This window comes from Salmo salar, chromosome 01 (genome assembly GCF_965601325.2).
Source record: "Salmo salar chromosome 01, fSalSal1, whole genome shotgun sequence".
Classification (NCBI taxonomy): domain Eukaryota; kingdom Metazoa; phylum Chordata; class Actinopteri; order Salmoniformes; family Salmonidae; genus Salmo; species Salmo salar.
The window spans coordinates 96,129,679-96,144,442 of record NC_138291.1 but is presented as its reverse complement, the minus strand read 5'-3'; the positions used below and the strand labels follow the sequence as shown (position 1 = coordinate 96,144,442).

At 44.4% G+C, this 14,764-nt stretch overlaps 1 protein-coding gene across 1 annotated transcript in view; it reads left to right on the top strand.

The window, feature by feature from the left end:
- Nucleotides 1-14,764, top strand: part of LOC106610487 (protein TANC2-like) — a gene marked incomplete at its 5' end in the record, with an annotated part of 120,141 nt that overhangs the window by 69,225 nt on the left and 36,152 nt on the right. The window contains 4 exons of the mRNA XM_045724542.2: nt 9,162-9,443; nt 9,657-9,784; nt 11,035-11,266; nt 12,571-12,740. Of these exons, the coding sequence (XP_045580498.2) occupies nt 9,162-9,443; nt 9,657-9,784; nt 11,035-11,266; nt 12,571-12,740 (812 nt within the window). The remainder of the gene's footprint in view (nt 1-9,161; nt 9,444-9,656; nt 9,785-11,034; nt 11,267-12,570; nt 12,741-14,764) is intronic.

Sequence of the window (14,764 nt, the reverse complement as noted above, 5' to 3'; positions counted from 1 at the left end):
AAGATGAGAGCACCCCTCCAGCTAGGATGGAGTCCGTCACTCCTCAACAGGCCAGGCTTGGTCCTGTTTGTGGGTGAGTCCCAGAAAGAGGGCCAATTATCTACAAATTCTATCTTTTGGGAGGGGCAGAAAACAGTTTTCAACCAGCGATTGAGTTGTGAGACTGCTGTAGAGCTCATCACTCCCCCTAACTGGGAGGGGGCCAGAGACAATTAATCGATGCCGACACATCTTTCTAGCTGATTTACACGCTGAAGCTATGTTGCGCTTGGTGACCTCTGACTGTTTCATCCTAACATCGTTGGTGCCGACGTGGATAACAATATCTCTATACTCTCTACACTCGCCAGTTTTAGCTTTAGCCAGCACCGTCTTTAGATTAGCCTTAACGTCGGTAGCCCTGCCCCCTGGTAAACAGTGTATGATCGCTGGATGATTAGTTTTAAGTCTAATACTGCGGGTAATGGAGTCGCCAATGACTAGGGTTTTCAATTTGTCAGAGCTAATGGTGGGAGCCGTCGGCGTCTCAGACCCCACAACGGGAGGAGTAGAGACCAGAGAAGTCTCGGCCTCCGACTCCGACTCGCTTATCTCTGTGTGTCTCTGTCTCTGTATATCTCTGTGTCTCTGTGTCTCTGTCTCTGTGTGTACTGTCTCTGTGTGTCTGTGTCTCTCTGTATCTCTGTCTATCTGTCTCTGTGTGTCTGTGGTGTCTCTGTCTCTGTGTGTCTGTGTCTCTATGTGTCTGTCTCTATGTGTTTGTGTCTCTGTGTGTCTGTCTTTGTGTGTCTGTGTGTTGTCTGTTTTTAGTTGAGGTCATTTTGCTCAATTCAATTCTCTCCCTCTCTCCTCTTGCGGTTGCTTCCTGCACACAACAAGCCTCGCCCCCTGTCACTCAAGTAGCTCAGTTCCTCCTCCCCGCTGTTAGATTCACTATAAGCTTGCATGTTGTTCTGTTAGGTCAAATGTAGTCAACAGATTGTTCCAAACAAGAACAATGCTGCCTTCCAATTTGCTTCTCAATAGAAATTATTATATTTATATGATTCCAACAGTTTACTCGAGTGTTTTTATCTACACTCAGGGACCAGTTTGTTAGGTACACCCATCTAGTACCGGGTCAGACCCTCTTTGCCTCCATAACAGCCTGAATTCTTAGGGACATTGAAACGTTGCTCAGTTGGAATTAAGGGACCTAATGTGTGCCAGGAAAATATTCCTCACACCATTACACCACTGCCACCAGCCTGTACGGTTGACAACAGGCAGGATGGGGACTCATGCTGCTTACACTAATTCCTGACTGCCATCAGCATGACGCAAAAGGAACCGGGATTCGTCGAATCAGGCAATGTTTTTCCACTCCTCAATTGTCCATTGTTGGTGATCGTGTGCCCACTGGAGCTGCTTCTTCTTGTTTTTAGCTAATAGGAGTGGAATCTGATGTGATTGTCTGCTGCAATAGTCCATCCGTGACAAGCAGCAACGAGTTGTGCGTTCTGAGATGCTGTTCTGCGCACCACTGTCGTACTGCGCCGTTATTTGTCTGTTTGTGGCCCGCCTGTTAGCTTCCACAATTCTTACCATTCAATTCTTGCCAAACTCGAAGTCGCTTAGGTCACTCATTTTGCCCATTCTAAAGTTCAATCTAACAGTAACTGAATGCCTCAATGCCTGTCTGTCTGCTTTATATAGCAAGCCACGGCCACATAACTCACTGTCTGTAGGAGCAAACCATTTTCGTGAACGGGTTGGTGTACCTAATAAACTGCATTGCTGGAGCTAGGAACACAAGCATTTTGCTATACCCGCAATAACATCTGCTCAGTATGTGTATGTGACCAATACATTGTTCCCCGGTCGAAGACGTGGATGTGGATTAAGGCAGCCCCCCACACCTCTTTGATTCAGAGGGTTAAATGCAGAGGACACATTTCAGATGAATACATTCAGTTGACTAGGTATCCCCCTTTCCCTTTCCCAATTTGATTTGAGTGTATATCACTAGTCAAATTGCAATCGCAATATTTGGTTAAAAAATAAATAAAAAAAACCCGCTATTAGATATTGTGTAGCTCTATTCCAGTTCTTCATTCGAATTGGAATTTCTGTTATTTCCTGAATTCAAATGTAATTGACCTTTGACCCCAACCCTGCTCTGCACCACTCTCATACGGCACACGGCTGCCAGATTCCATTTTGTTATGCTCTCCGTTCCCCTGTCTGTTCTCTCATTGCCTCCTCTGTTTTTCTCAGCTTCTGCTAACAACCACGCCTGGCAAGCTCAACCCTGTAAATTGACTTTACTTTTAACTGGTTACATGTCTGGTTACATGTCTGGTTACATGTGTTGCCACCTCAGCACCACTAGTGGGTTAGTTGCACATGTTAGTGATGTTGTTTCAGATAACACAGCTAACTGTAAAGTTTGTTAGGGCAATAGACTTTACAGCGAAAGCATGCCATGCGATTGTTTGAGGATGGCGCCCCACATCAACATATTTTTCAACCAGGACAGGCTTCATAAAATCACAAATAGCAATTAAATAATCACTTACTTTTTGAAAATCTTCCTCTGATTTGCAATCCAAAGGGTCCCAGCTACAACATGCATGGTTGTTTTGTTAGATAAAATCCTTATTTTTATCCCAAAAAGTCTGTTTAGTTGGCACCATCGATTTGAGTTCAACATGCAGACAAAGGAATCCAAAAAGCAACCGCTAAACTTTGTTAAAACAACTACATTTCTATTTAATCCTCAGGTACCCTAAAATGTAATTAAACTATAATATTTCATACGGAAAGAAGTATGTTAAATAGAAAAGTAAAATTAGCAAGTGCGCGTCCACTTCGTCGCGCGCCCACAGACTGATTTCCAGTACCAAAACTCAGAATTCTTCCTCGTTTTGGAAGATACAAGCCTCAAACCTTGAACAAAGACTGTTGACATTTAGTGGAAGCCATAGGAATTGCAATCTGGGAGCTGGAATTGCATAGGACCCATAGCTTTCCATTGTAAGAGCATGAGATCTCTCAACAAAAAAAAAATTGGTTGTTTTTTCTTTGGATTTTCTCCTAACATATCAATTGTGTTATAGTCTCATACATTATTTTAAAATTTCAACAAACTTCTAAGTGTTTTCTATCCAATGGTACCAATTATATATCTGGGCCTGAGTAACAGGCAGTTTACTTTGGGCATGTCAATCAGGCGGAAATTCTGAAAAAATGAACCTAGACCTAAGAAGGAATCTGTCCTGAGAGACACAGAAGTAGTACTCATGTTTAGAAGTAGTACTCATGTTTAGGAGTCGTACTCATGTTTAGAAGTAGTACTCATGTTTAGAAATAGTACTCATGTTTAGAAGTAGTACTCATGTTTAGATGTTGTCCTTCTTTCATCTCCAGACATATTTGAGTCCAAACATAAAATCAAATCAAATTTTATTTGTCACATATACATGGTTAGCACATGTTAATGCGAGTGTAGCGAAATGCTTGTGCTTCTAGTACCGACCATGCAGTAATATCTAACAAGTAATCTAACAATTTCACAACAACTACCTTATACACAAGTGTAAAGGAAGGAATTAGAATATGTACATATAAATATATGGGTGAGCGATGGCCGAACAGCATAGGCAAGATGCAATAGATGGTATAGAGTACAGTATATACAAATGAGATGAGTAATGTAGGGTATGTAAACGTTATATAAAGTGGCATTGTTTTAAGTGACTAGTGATACATTTATTACATCCAGTTTTTAATTATTAAAGTGGCTAGAGATTTGAGTCAGTATGTTGGCGGCAGCCACTCAATGTTGGTAATGGCTGTTTAACAGTCCTTGAGATTGAAGCTGTTTTTCAGTCTCTCGGTCCCCGCTTTGATGCACCTGTACTGACCTCGCCTTCTGGATGATAACGGGGTGAACAGGCAGTGGCTCGGGGGGTTGTTGTCCTTGATGATCTTTTTGGCCTTCCTGTGACATCGGGTGGTGTAGGTGTCCTGGAGGGCAGGTAGTTTGCCCCCGGTGATGCGTTGTGCAGACCTCACTACCCTCTGGAGAGCCTTGAGGTTGTGGGCGGAGCAGTTGCCGTACCAGGCGGTGATACAGCCCGACAGGATGCTCTCGATTGTGCATCTGTAAAAGTTTGTGAGTGTTTCAGGTGACAAGCCACATTTCTTCAGCCTCCTGAGGTTGAAGAGGCGCTGTTGCGCCTTCTTCACCACGCTGTCTGTGTGGGTGGACCATTTCAGTTTGTCCGTGATGTGTACACCGAGGAACTTAAAACTTTCCACCTTCTCCACTACTATCCTGTCAATGTGGATAGGGGGGTGCTCCCTCTGCTGTTTCCTGAAGTCCACGATTATCTCCTTTGCCGAAAGGAGGGCGAGGGAGTGCTTTGTATGCGGCGGAAGTTAGAGTAACAATGATCCAGAATTTTACCAGCCCGGGTCGCCTATTCGATATGCTGATAAAATTTAGGGAGCCTTGTTTTCAGATTAGCCGTGTTAAAATCCCCAGCTGCTATTACTCCCCCATCGTTTCCATCCATTCATTTTTTAATACTACATGTGTTCAGATGAAGAAAGACGTTTATCTAATTAATCCCCCTAGTGAGGAAAAGTAATAGTATTTGTGTTAGGACAGGTTTTATGTGTAAAAAATAAATACATCCCTTGAATCCCTTTTCTGCCACGTGATTACAGCAGTGGGAGGTCGTCCAGGGTTTGGGAATAACAGATTACAAAAAACAAACTGTAATCCATTACAGCTAAAATATTCTAATCAGATTCCAGATACTTTTTTAAAACTAGATGATTACTTCTAGGATTACTTTTAAATTCAGAAAGGATGTTTGCAACAACAACAACAAAATCTTTGACACATTTCTGTTTTCTCAATGACATTCAAATGTACATGGAGAGCTAACAATAATATGCATGTCAATCTCTCCTGGCTCAAAGTGGAGGACAGATTGACTTCATCATTGCTTGTATTTGCGAGAGGTATTGACATGCTGAATGCACTGAGCTGTCTGTTTAAACCACTAGCACACAGCTCGGACACCCATGCATACCCCACAAGACATGCCACCAGAGGTCTCTTCACAGTCTATAGGGAGGAGGTGTCACAGCGGTCGATGAAAGGGGACCAAGGCGCAGCGTGTAGAGTGCTCATTCTTACTTTATTTCACGAGAACACAAACAAAATAACAGAACAACAGACAACAGTTCCATAAGGTACTCAGACAAAACGGAAAATAACTACCCACAACCCCAAAGGAAAAACAGGCTGCCTAAGTATGGCTTCCAATCAGAGACAACGAAAGACACCTGCCTCTGATTGGAAACCATACCCGGCCGAACATGAAAACCAACACATAGAAAATGATAACTAGAACAAACCCACATAGAAACAGAAAACCCAAAATACCTACAAAACAAACCCCCCTGCCACGCCCTGACCACTCTACTATGGCAAATTACCTCTTACAAGGGTCAGGACGTGACAGGAGGTCAGAGACCTTGCAATGTGGTGCCAGGACAACAACCTCTCCCTCAATGTGAGCAAAACAAAGGAGCTGATTGTGAACTATAGGAAAAGGAGGGCCGAACAGGCCCCCATTAACATCGACGGGGCTGAAGTGGAGCGGGTGTAGAGTTTCAAGTTCCTTGGTGTCCACATCACCAACAAACTATCATGGTCCAAACACACCAAGACAGTTGTGAAGAGGGCACAACAACACCTTTTCCCCCTCAGGAGACTGAAAAGATTTGGCATGGGTCCCTACATCCTCAAAAAGTTCTACAGCTGCACCATCGAGAGCATCCTGACCAGTTGCATCACCGCCTGGTATGGCAACTGCTCGGTATCTAACCGTAAGGAGCTACATAGGGTAGTGCGTACGGCCCAGTACATCACTGGGGCCAAGCTTCATGACATCCAGGACCTATACACTAGGCGGTGTGAGTGGAAGGCCCAATAAATTGTCAAAGACTCCAGTCACCCAAGTCATAGACTCTTCTCTCTGCTACCGCATGGCAAGCGCTACCGGAGCACCAAGTCTAGGACCAAAAGCCTCCTTAACATCTTCTACCCCCAAGCCGTAAGACTGCTGAACAATTAATCAAATGGCCAAATCATTGACCCCCACTTTACAAATTACCTTGACTAACCTGTACCCCCGCACATTGACTCAGTACCGGTACACCCTGTATATAGCCACATTATTATGTAATTTTCTTATGTTACTTTTTGATTTGATTGATTTATTTTCAGTTTATATTTTCTTAACTCTATTTTTTGAACTGCATTGTTGGTTAAGGACTTGTAAGTAAGCATTTCACCGTAAGGTCTACCTACACCTGTTGTATTCGGCGCATGTGACAAATACAATTTGAATTGATTTGACAGTACTACATAGAGCTATGGCTACATGGATCTCTATTCCACATCAAGTAACTAATAAACTTTATGGAAAAGCGGGGACTGTGAAGAGACACACACACACAGGAACAGACACACGCATACACACACATGCTAACACACACACTCTATTCACATGTACACATAGATTTTGTGTTGTAGATATGTTGTAGTAATGTGTTTTAATGTGTTGTAGATATGTTGTAGTAATGTGTATTAATGTGTTGTAGATATGTTGTAGTAATGTGTATTAATGTGTTGTAGATATGTTGTAGTAATGTGTATTAATGTGTTGTAGATATGTTGTAGTAATGTGTATTAATGTGTTGTAGATATGTTGTAGTAATGTGTATTAATGTGTTGGGAAGTGTAATGTTTTAAATCTGTATTGCCTTAAACAAACCCCAGGAAGAGTTGCTGCTGACCATAATAAACCCCAGGAAGAGTAGCTGCTGACCATAATCAATCAGAGGAAGAGTAGCTGCTGACCATAATAAACCACAGGAAGAGTAGCTGCTGACCATAATAAACCACAGGAAGAGTAGCTGCTGGCCATAATAAACCCCAGGAAGAGTAGCTGCTGCCTTGGCATGAACTAATAGGAATCCATAACAAACCCCAGGAAGAGTAGCTGCTGCCTTGGCAGGAACTAATAGGGATCCATAACAAACCCCAGGAAGAGTAGCTGCTGCCTTGGCAGGGATTAATAGGGATCCATAACAAACCCCAGGAAGAGTAGCTGCTGCCTTGGCAGGAACTAATAGGGATCCATAACAAACCCCAGGAAGAGTAGCTGCTGCCTTGGCAGGAACTAATAGGGATCCATAACAAACCCCAGGAAGAGTAGCTGCTGCCTTGCAGGAACTAATGGGTTTAGTTTAAGTTTGTTCCACCTGAGCGAGTCCGACCACAAGTCAGAGACCACTATGATGACGCACCACATGTGTTGATGGATCGTGGGAAAAGAGCAGGAATAGGCTTTTTTGGGGGCTACAGTCCAAGCTGTCTTCCAATGGTGTGACTGCTGTCAGTTTCCAAAGATTATCCAACATCAATAAACGCATGGAGGTAAGGAGGACAGCAGTGGTGTGACCTATGGGTGTTCACTTGGTATTCATATCCTCATAATGCAGTGATGTGAATCACACTGCTGCTCTCTTATTTAGCTATTTGTGCCTTACAGATTGTTGTGGATGGCTGTTCACAAATGTATATGTATATCCTAACCCAATAATGGTTGAACTGAAGAGGTTTAAGCTGCCTATCAAATCATTGTTTTTGCAACCAGTGGAAAGCCAGCAGTGTTTCAGTGATTCTTGAAAGATGGTACAATCTCAAATCTAAAATATTTGTCTTAATATTAACAAAATGTTAAATATATATTTTGATACCAAGGTATCGACCGAAAAATGAATTCCCAAGTTTATCAAGCCTTTTTGCAGGAGAATGTAAGGCTATCTGTCCACCAATTGAAGCTCAACAGAAGTTGGGTGATGTAACAGGACAACGACCCAAAACACAGAAGTAAATCAACAGAATGGCTTCAAGAGAATAAAATACGCCTTCTGGAGTGTCCTGACCTCAACCCGATTGAGATGCTGTGGCATGACCTCAAGACAGTGGTTCACGCCAGACTTCCCAAGAACCAGACATAAACTGAAACAGTTTTGTAAAGAGGAATGGTCCAAATTCCTCCTGACCGTTGTGCAGGTCTGATCCGCAACTACAGAAAACGTTTGGTTGAGGTTATTGCTGCCAAAAGAGGGTCAACCAGTTATTAAATCCAAGGGTTCACATACTTTTTCCACCCTATACTGTGAATGTTTATACGGTGTGTTCAATAAAGTCATGAAAACGTATAATTGTTTGTGTGTTATTAGTTTAAGCTGACTGTGTTTGTCTATTGTTGTGATTTAGATGAAGATCAGATCAAATTATATGACCAATTTATGTAGAAATCCAGGTAATTCCAAAGGGGTTCACATACTTTTTCTTGCCACTGTAGCTCCCTATAGTTCCAAGTAGTTCCAGATAGCTCCACCCATTGACTTATTCCACATTTTGTTGTGTTACAGCCTGAATTCAAAATGGATTTAAAAAAAAAACATCTCACCCAGCTACACACAATACCCCATAATGACAGTGAAACTGCAAATGTTTTAGGGGGAAAGTAATCAGATTATGTTACTGAGTTTGGGTAATCCAAAAGTTACGTTACTGATTGCAATTTTGGACAGGTAACTAGTAACTGTAACGGATTACATTTAGAAAGTAACCTACCGGGCCTCCCGAGTGGCGCAGCGGTCCAAGGCACTGCATCGCAGTGATAGAGGTGTCACTACAGACCTTGGTTCGATCCCGGGCTGTTTCACAACCGGCCGTGATCGGGAGTCCCATAGGGCGCTGCACAATTGGCCCAGCGTCGTGTGGGTTAGGGGAGGGTTTGGCTACTTGGCTCATCGTGCTCTAGCGACTCCTTGTGGCGTGCCAGGCGCCTGCAGGCTGACCTCAGTCGGCAGGTGAACAGTGTTTCCTCAGACACATTGGAGCAGCTGGCTTCCGGGTTAAGCGGGCGGGTTGAGGAGACAAGATCAAAAATAAAGTAACCTACCTAACCCTGAGGCAGTCCCATGACAGTCAGGACTCACCGTAGGTCATGCACACTCATGTATCTCAATGTAATGGTGGCAACCATTTTAACTGTCATCCTCCCGCTCTCCCTCTCCAGTGCGGTTCGCCCCGTACCGGCCACCTGACATCTCCCTGAAGCCCCTCCTCTTCGAGGTGCCCAGCATCACCATGGACTCCATCTTTACCGGCCGTGATTGGCTGTTCCAGGAGGTCGACGCCCATCTCAACAGTGGCAAAAACAGCACCAACCGCGGTGTGGTTATTGTGGGCAACATCGGCTACGGCAAGACGGCCATCATCTCTCGTCTGGTGGCGCTGAGTTGCCACGGAACACGCATGAGACAGACGGCCTCTGACTCTCCGCAGACCTCACCCAAACGTAGGCTCAGATACCTACTATCAGAGAGTGATGTTAAAATGACCACACCATCTTTCAATAAAGTTTCTTAAAAACATTTCTGTTCACCAAAACAGAGGTGGCATATCCGCTTTGTTATTGTTTGAAACGCAGATATCCCCTTTAAGGTAATACAATAATGGTTTGACAAACATGACATTGGTTAAACCCTCTTCCTTCTATGCGTTTCCTCAGATGGAGAGCTCCCCCTTACCCAGCCCCAGCCGTCCCACAGCACAGGTACCCTGGGAGGGGGCAGCTGTCCCGGGACCCCCGAGATGAGACCACGCCAGGAGGAGACCATGAGGAGACTGGCATCTCAGGTAAAAAAATATAAAACCTCCAAAAAAGATTATACCCTCATTGTCTAGCTAGCAAACCACTTAAAATGCATGTCCAACTTCATAGTAAGTGGCCCGCTAGTGTGGATATTGGAACAGTTTCAAGTTTCACATTTGAGACATCAGTACGCAAGGCTCTTTAGATTACAGATATCCATTAAGGGTCTATAAACATTCTTACAACCTTTTCTCTGGAGTAAACTTGTTAACATTTATGAACCTGTCTAGACTGTTAAATAAGGTATGACTGATGTAGGTGCTAAGTGGCTTCCCTAAATCCCCACAACACTCACATCATCACACCATAGCCCCAGTCTCCCCTTCCCTAAACCCTAAACAGGGGTGACAGATGCCATTTGTAGCCCCACATCAAGCCCCGCCTCCAGCCCCACCTCCAACCCCATCTCCAGCCCCATCCCCAGCCCCACCCCCCTACCCAGGCCCATTCCCAACCCACCCCCCTACCCAGCCCTATTCCCAGCCCCATTCCCAACCCTCTTCCAGCCCCCTCCCAGCCCCATCACTCACCCCAGCCCCATCACTCTCCCCAGCCCCAGCCCCTTCCCTCTCCCCAGCCCCATCCCTCGCCCCAGCCCCATTTCCAGTCCCATTCCCAACCCTCCCAACCCCAACCCCAGACCCATTCCCACCCCTCCCATCCCCAGCCCATCCCTCTCCCCAGCCGCATACCCAGCCCCATTCCCAACCCTATCACACATCCCTCTCTCCAGCACCATTCCCAGCCCCATCACACATCCCTCTCCCCAGCACCATTCCCAGCCCCATTCCCAACCCTATCACACATCCCTCTCCCCAGCACCATTCCCAGCCACATTCCCAACCCTATCACACATCCCTCTCCCCAGCACCATTCCCAGCCCCATCACACATCCCTCTCCCCAGCACCATTCCCAGCCCCATCACACATCCCTCTCCCCAGCATCATTCCCAGCCTAATTCCCATCCCCATTGTAGCAGCGCCAGTTTATAAAACCTGATTCCCATTGTCAAAACATAGAAAACAGGGTCGTGTTCATTAAGCACCAATCTGAAGAAAGAAAGAGTAAAACGTTGAGGGACTTCCTGTATCAATAAGAAATGCTCATTTTATTTTTCACATTTTGTGGAAAGTTTTTTTTTACAGTGTGCCCTTATGAACATAACCCAATATTGTATTTTCCATCCCATTTTACTGACCTGACTATCGCGTATCCCCCTCTCTATCGCCCCAGGTGGTGGCGTACCACTACTGCCAGGCAGACAACGCCTACACGTGCCTGGTGCCGGAGTTTGTCCACAACGTGGCAGCGTTGCTGTGTCGCTCGCCGCAGCTCATCGCCTACAGAGAGCTGCTGCTCCGGGAGCCACACCTACAGAGTATTCTCAGTCTACGCTCCTGTGTTAAGGATCCCCTGGCCTCCTTCAGAAGAGGAGTTCTAGAACCCCTGGATGTCCTCTACAAAGGTGATACAACTCTCTGCTGCTATTATCTGCTGCTATTATACACCCTTAGATAACTATCATAGATAACTCTACTAGGAGTTCTAGGAACCCTGGATGCTCTCTACAAAGGTGAGTTCTGGTCTGCATCGCAAATGGCACCCTATTAGCTATATATTGCACTATTTTGGACCAGAACCCTATAGGTCCTGGTTAAAAGTAGTGCCCTATAGGCCCTGGTTAAAAAAAGGTGAAATAATTTTTTTTAATGTTGGAACATTTCTGCGGGGACTTGCTTCCATTCAGCCACAAGAGCATTAGTGAGGTCGGGCACTGATGTTGGGCGATTAGGCCTGGCTCACAGTCAGCATTCCAATTCATCCCAAAGTTGTTCGATGGGGTTGAGGTCAGGGCTTTGTGCAGGCCAGTCAAGTTCTTCCACATGATCTCGACAAATCATTCATGTATGGACCACACTTTGTGCACAGGGGCATTGTCATGCTGAAACAGGAAAGGGCCTTCCCCAAACTGTTGCCACAAAGTTGGAAGCACAAAATCGTCTACAATGTCATTGTATGCTGTAGCGTTAAGATTTTCCTCCACTGGAACTTAGGGGCCTAGCCTGAACCATGAAAAACATCCCCAGACCATTATTCCTCCTCCACCACACTTTACAGTTGGCACTATGCATTGAGCCAGGTACAGTAGCGATCTCCTGGCATCCGCCAAACCCAGATTCATCCACTCGACTGCCAGATGGTGAAGCGTGATTCATCATTCCAAAGAACGCGTTTCTACTGCTCCAGAGTCCAATGGTGGCGAGCTTTACACCACTCCAACCGGCGCTTGGTATTGCACATGGTGATCTTATGCTTGTGTGTTGCTGCTTGGCCATGGAAACTTCCGACGAACAGTTATTGTGCTGACGTTGCTTCCAGAGCCAGTTTGGAACTCGGTAGTGAGTGTTGCAACCGAGGACAGACAATTTTTACGTGCTATGTACTTCAGCACTCGGCGGTCCCGTTCTGTGAGCTTGTGTGGCCTACCACTTGTTACTCCTAGATATTTCCACTTCACAATAACAGCACATACATTTGACCGGGGCAGCTCTAGCAGGGCATAAATATGACGAACTGACTTGTTGAAAATGTAGCATCCTATGATGGTGCCACATTGAAAGTCACTAATTTGAAGGGCTGTCCACATACTTTTGCGTATATAGTGTATGTATTCTTGATTTCAGCAATAAAGGTCTGAGTACATTAGGCCGAACATTTGCAGTCAGATTGTTTTGGTCAATATTGACTATTTTCTCTGTGTTTTTCCAGAGAGGAAGATCGCCTCTGAAGAAGACCTGGTCATCCTGATAGATGGGCTAAATGAAGCAGAGTTCCACAAGCCTGACTACGGAGACACCATCGTCTCCTTCCTCAGCAAAACCATCAGCTTGTTTCCCCACTGGCTCAAACTGGTGGTCACGGTCAGGACCACATTGCAGGTAGACTCATTAGATACAGTCCTCTACCTTTCTAATAAGAGGCCCCTAAAAAGAAACAACATGAACACTAGCTACGTTTCCATACAATTGGCGAAAGGTTTTCATGCGAATAATCTAGAATCCGCATTAAGAAAATATGCACATTTTCCTACCAGTGGTGTGTTTCCACCTTATTCACTTGTTGATGATAAAAATCAGTGTGTGATGACGTAGTGACACAAAATGTACTTCTTCGCTTAAGTTTTCATGTAGTGAATAAAAATCTATAGCATTTTCAACTCTACCGGTAATTCTGTTACAAAAAAACTGTTGGGTTAAATAACAAATGTGCCTGCTCTGGTCTTGGTACATGTGCTCTAGCCAACAGCTTACAGATACGGTGTGGGTAGGCTACCTAACCTACATGATGAGAATATTATGGATAAAATCAAGACTATTTGTATTTCTCCAACGTCAGCCAAGCATTGATCATCATGTCACCAGAATGTGACCCTCGATATTTATTGGAAAGGAGCATCAAGCTCATCACCTTGCACTTTCACCACCCTGTGAAGTTCATAACTTCTTTCATATTTAGCCTAATAAACTGCATGCTTTCCTGAGTCATAGTGGGAGAACCACACAACATATCATCGCGTGACTCCAACGTTTACTTCGATATGATGTATATTATTTACAGTTGAAGTCGGAAGTTTACATACACCTTAGCCAAATACATTTAAACTCAGTTTTTCACAATTCCTGACATTTAATCCTAGTAAAAATTCCCTGTCTTAGGTCAGTTAGGATCCCCACTTCATTTTAAGAATGTGAAATGTCAGATTGATAGTAGAGAGAAGGATTTATTTCAGCTTTTATTTCTTTCATCACATTCCCAGTTGGTCAGAAGTTTATATACACTCAATTAGTATTTGGTAGTATTGCATTTAAATTGTTTAACTTGGGTCAAACGTTCCGGGTAGCCTTCTACAAGCTTCCCACAATAAGTTGGGTGAATTTTGGCCCATTCCTCCTGACAGAGATGGTGTAACTGGGTCAGGTTTGTAGGCCTCCTTGCTCGCACACACCTTTTCAGTTCTGCCCACACATTTTCTATAGGATTGAGGTCAGGGCTTTGTGATGGCCACTCCAATACCTTGCCTTTGTTGTCCTTCAGCCATTTTGCCACAACTTTGGAAGTATGCGACCAAGCTTTAACTTCTTGACTGATGTCTTGAGATGTTGCTTCAATATATCCACATAATTTCCCTTTCTCATGATGCCATCTATTTTGTGAAGTGCACCAGTCCCTCCTGCAGCAAAGCACCCCCACAACATGATGCTGCCACCCCCATGCTTCACCATTGGGATGGTGTTCTTCGGCTTGCAAGCCTCCCCCTTTTTCCTCCAAACATAACGATGGTCATTATAGCCAAACAGTTCTATTTTTGTTTCATCAGACCAGAGGACATTTCTACAAAGTACGATCTTTGTCCCCATGTGCAGTTGAAAACCGTAGTCTGGCTTTTTTATGCCGGTTTTGGAGCAGTTTTGGAAAGGCCGCTCCTTGCTGAGCGGCCTTTCAGGTTATGTCGATATATGACTCGTTTTACTGTGGATATAGATACTTTTGTACCTGTTTCCTCCAGTGTCTTCACAAGGTCCTTTGCTGTTGTTCTGGGATTGATTTGCACTTTTCACACCAAAGTACGTTCATCTCTAGGAGACAGAACGCGTCTCCTTCCTGAGCGGTATGATGGCTGCGTGGTCCCATGGTGTTCATACTTGCGTACTATTGTTTGTACAGATGAACGTGGTACCTTCAGGCATTTAGAAATTTCTCCCAAGGATGAACCAGACTTGTGGAGGACTACCATTTTTTTCTGAGGTCTGACAAATTTTTTGTTGATTTTTACATGATGTCAAGCAAAGAGGCACTGAATTTGAAGGTAGGCCTTGATATACATCCACAGGTACACCTACAATTGACTCAAATTATGTCAATTCGCCTATCAGAAACTTCTACAGCCATGACATCATTTTCT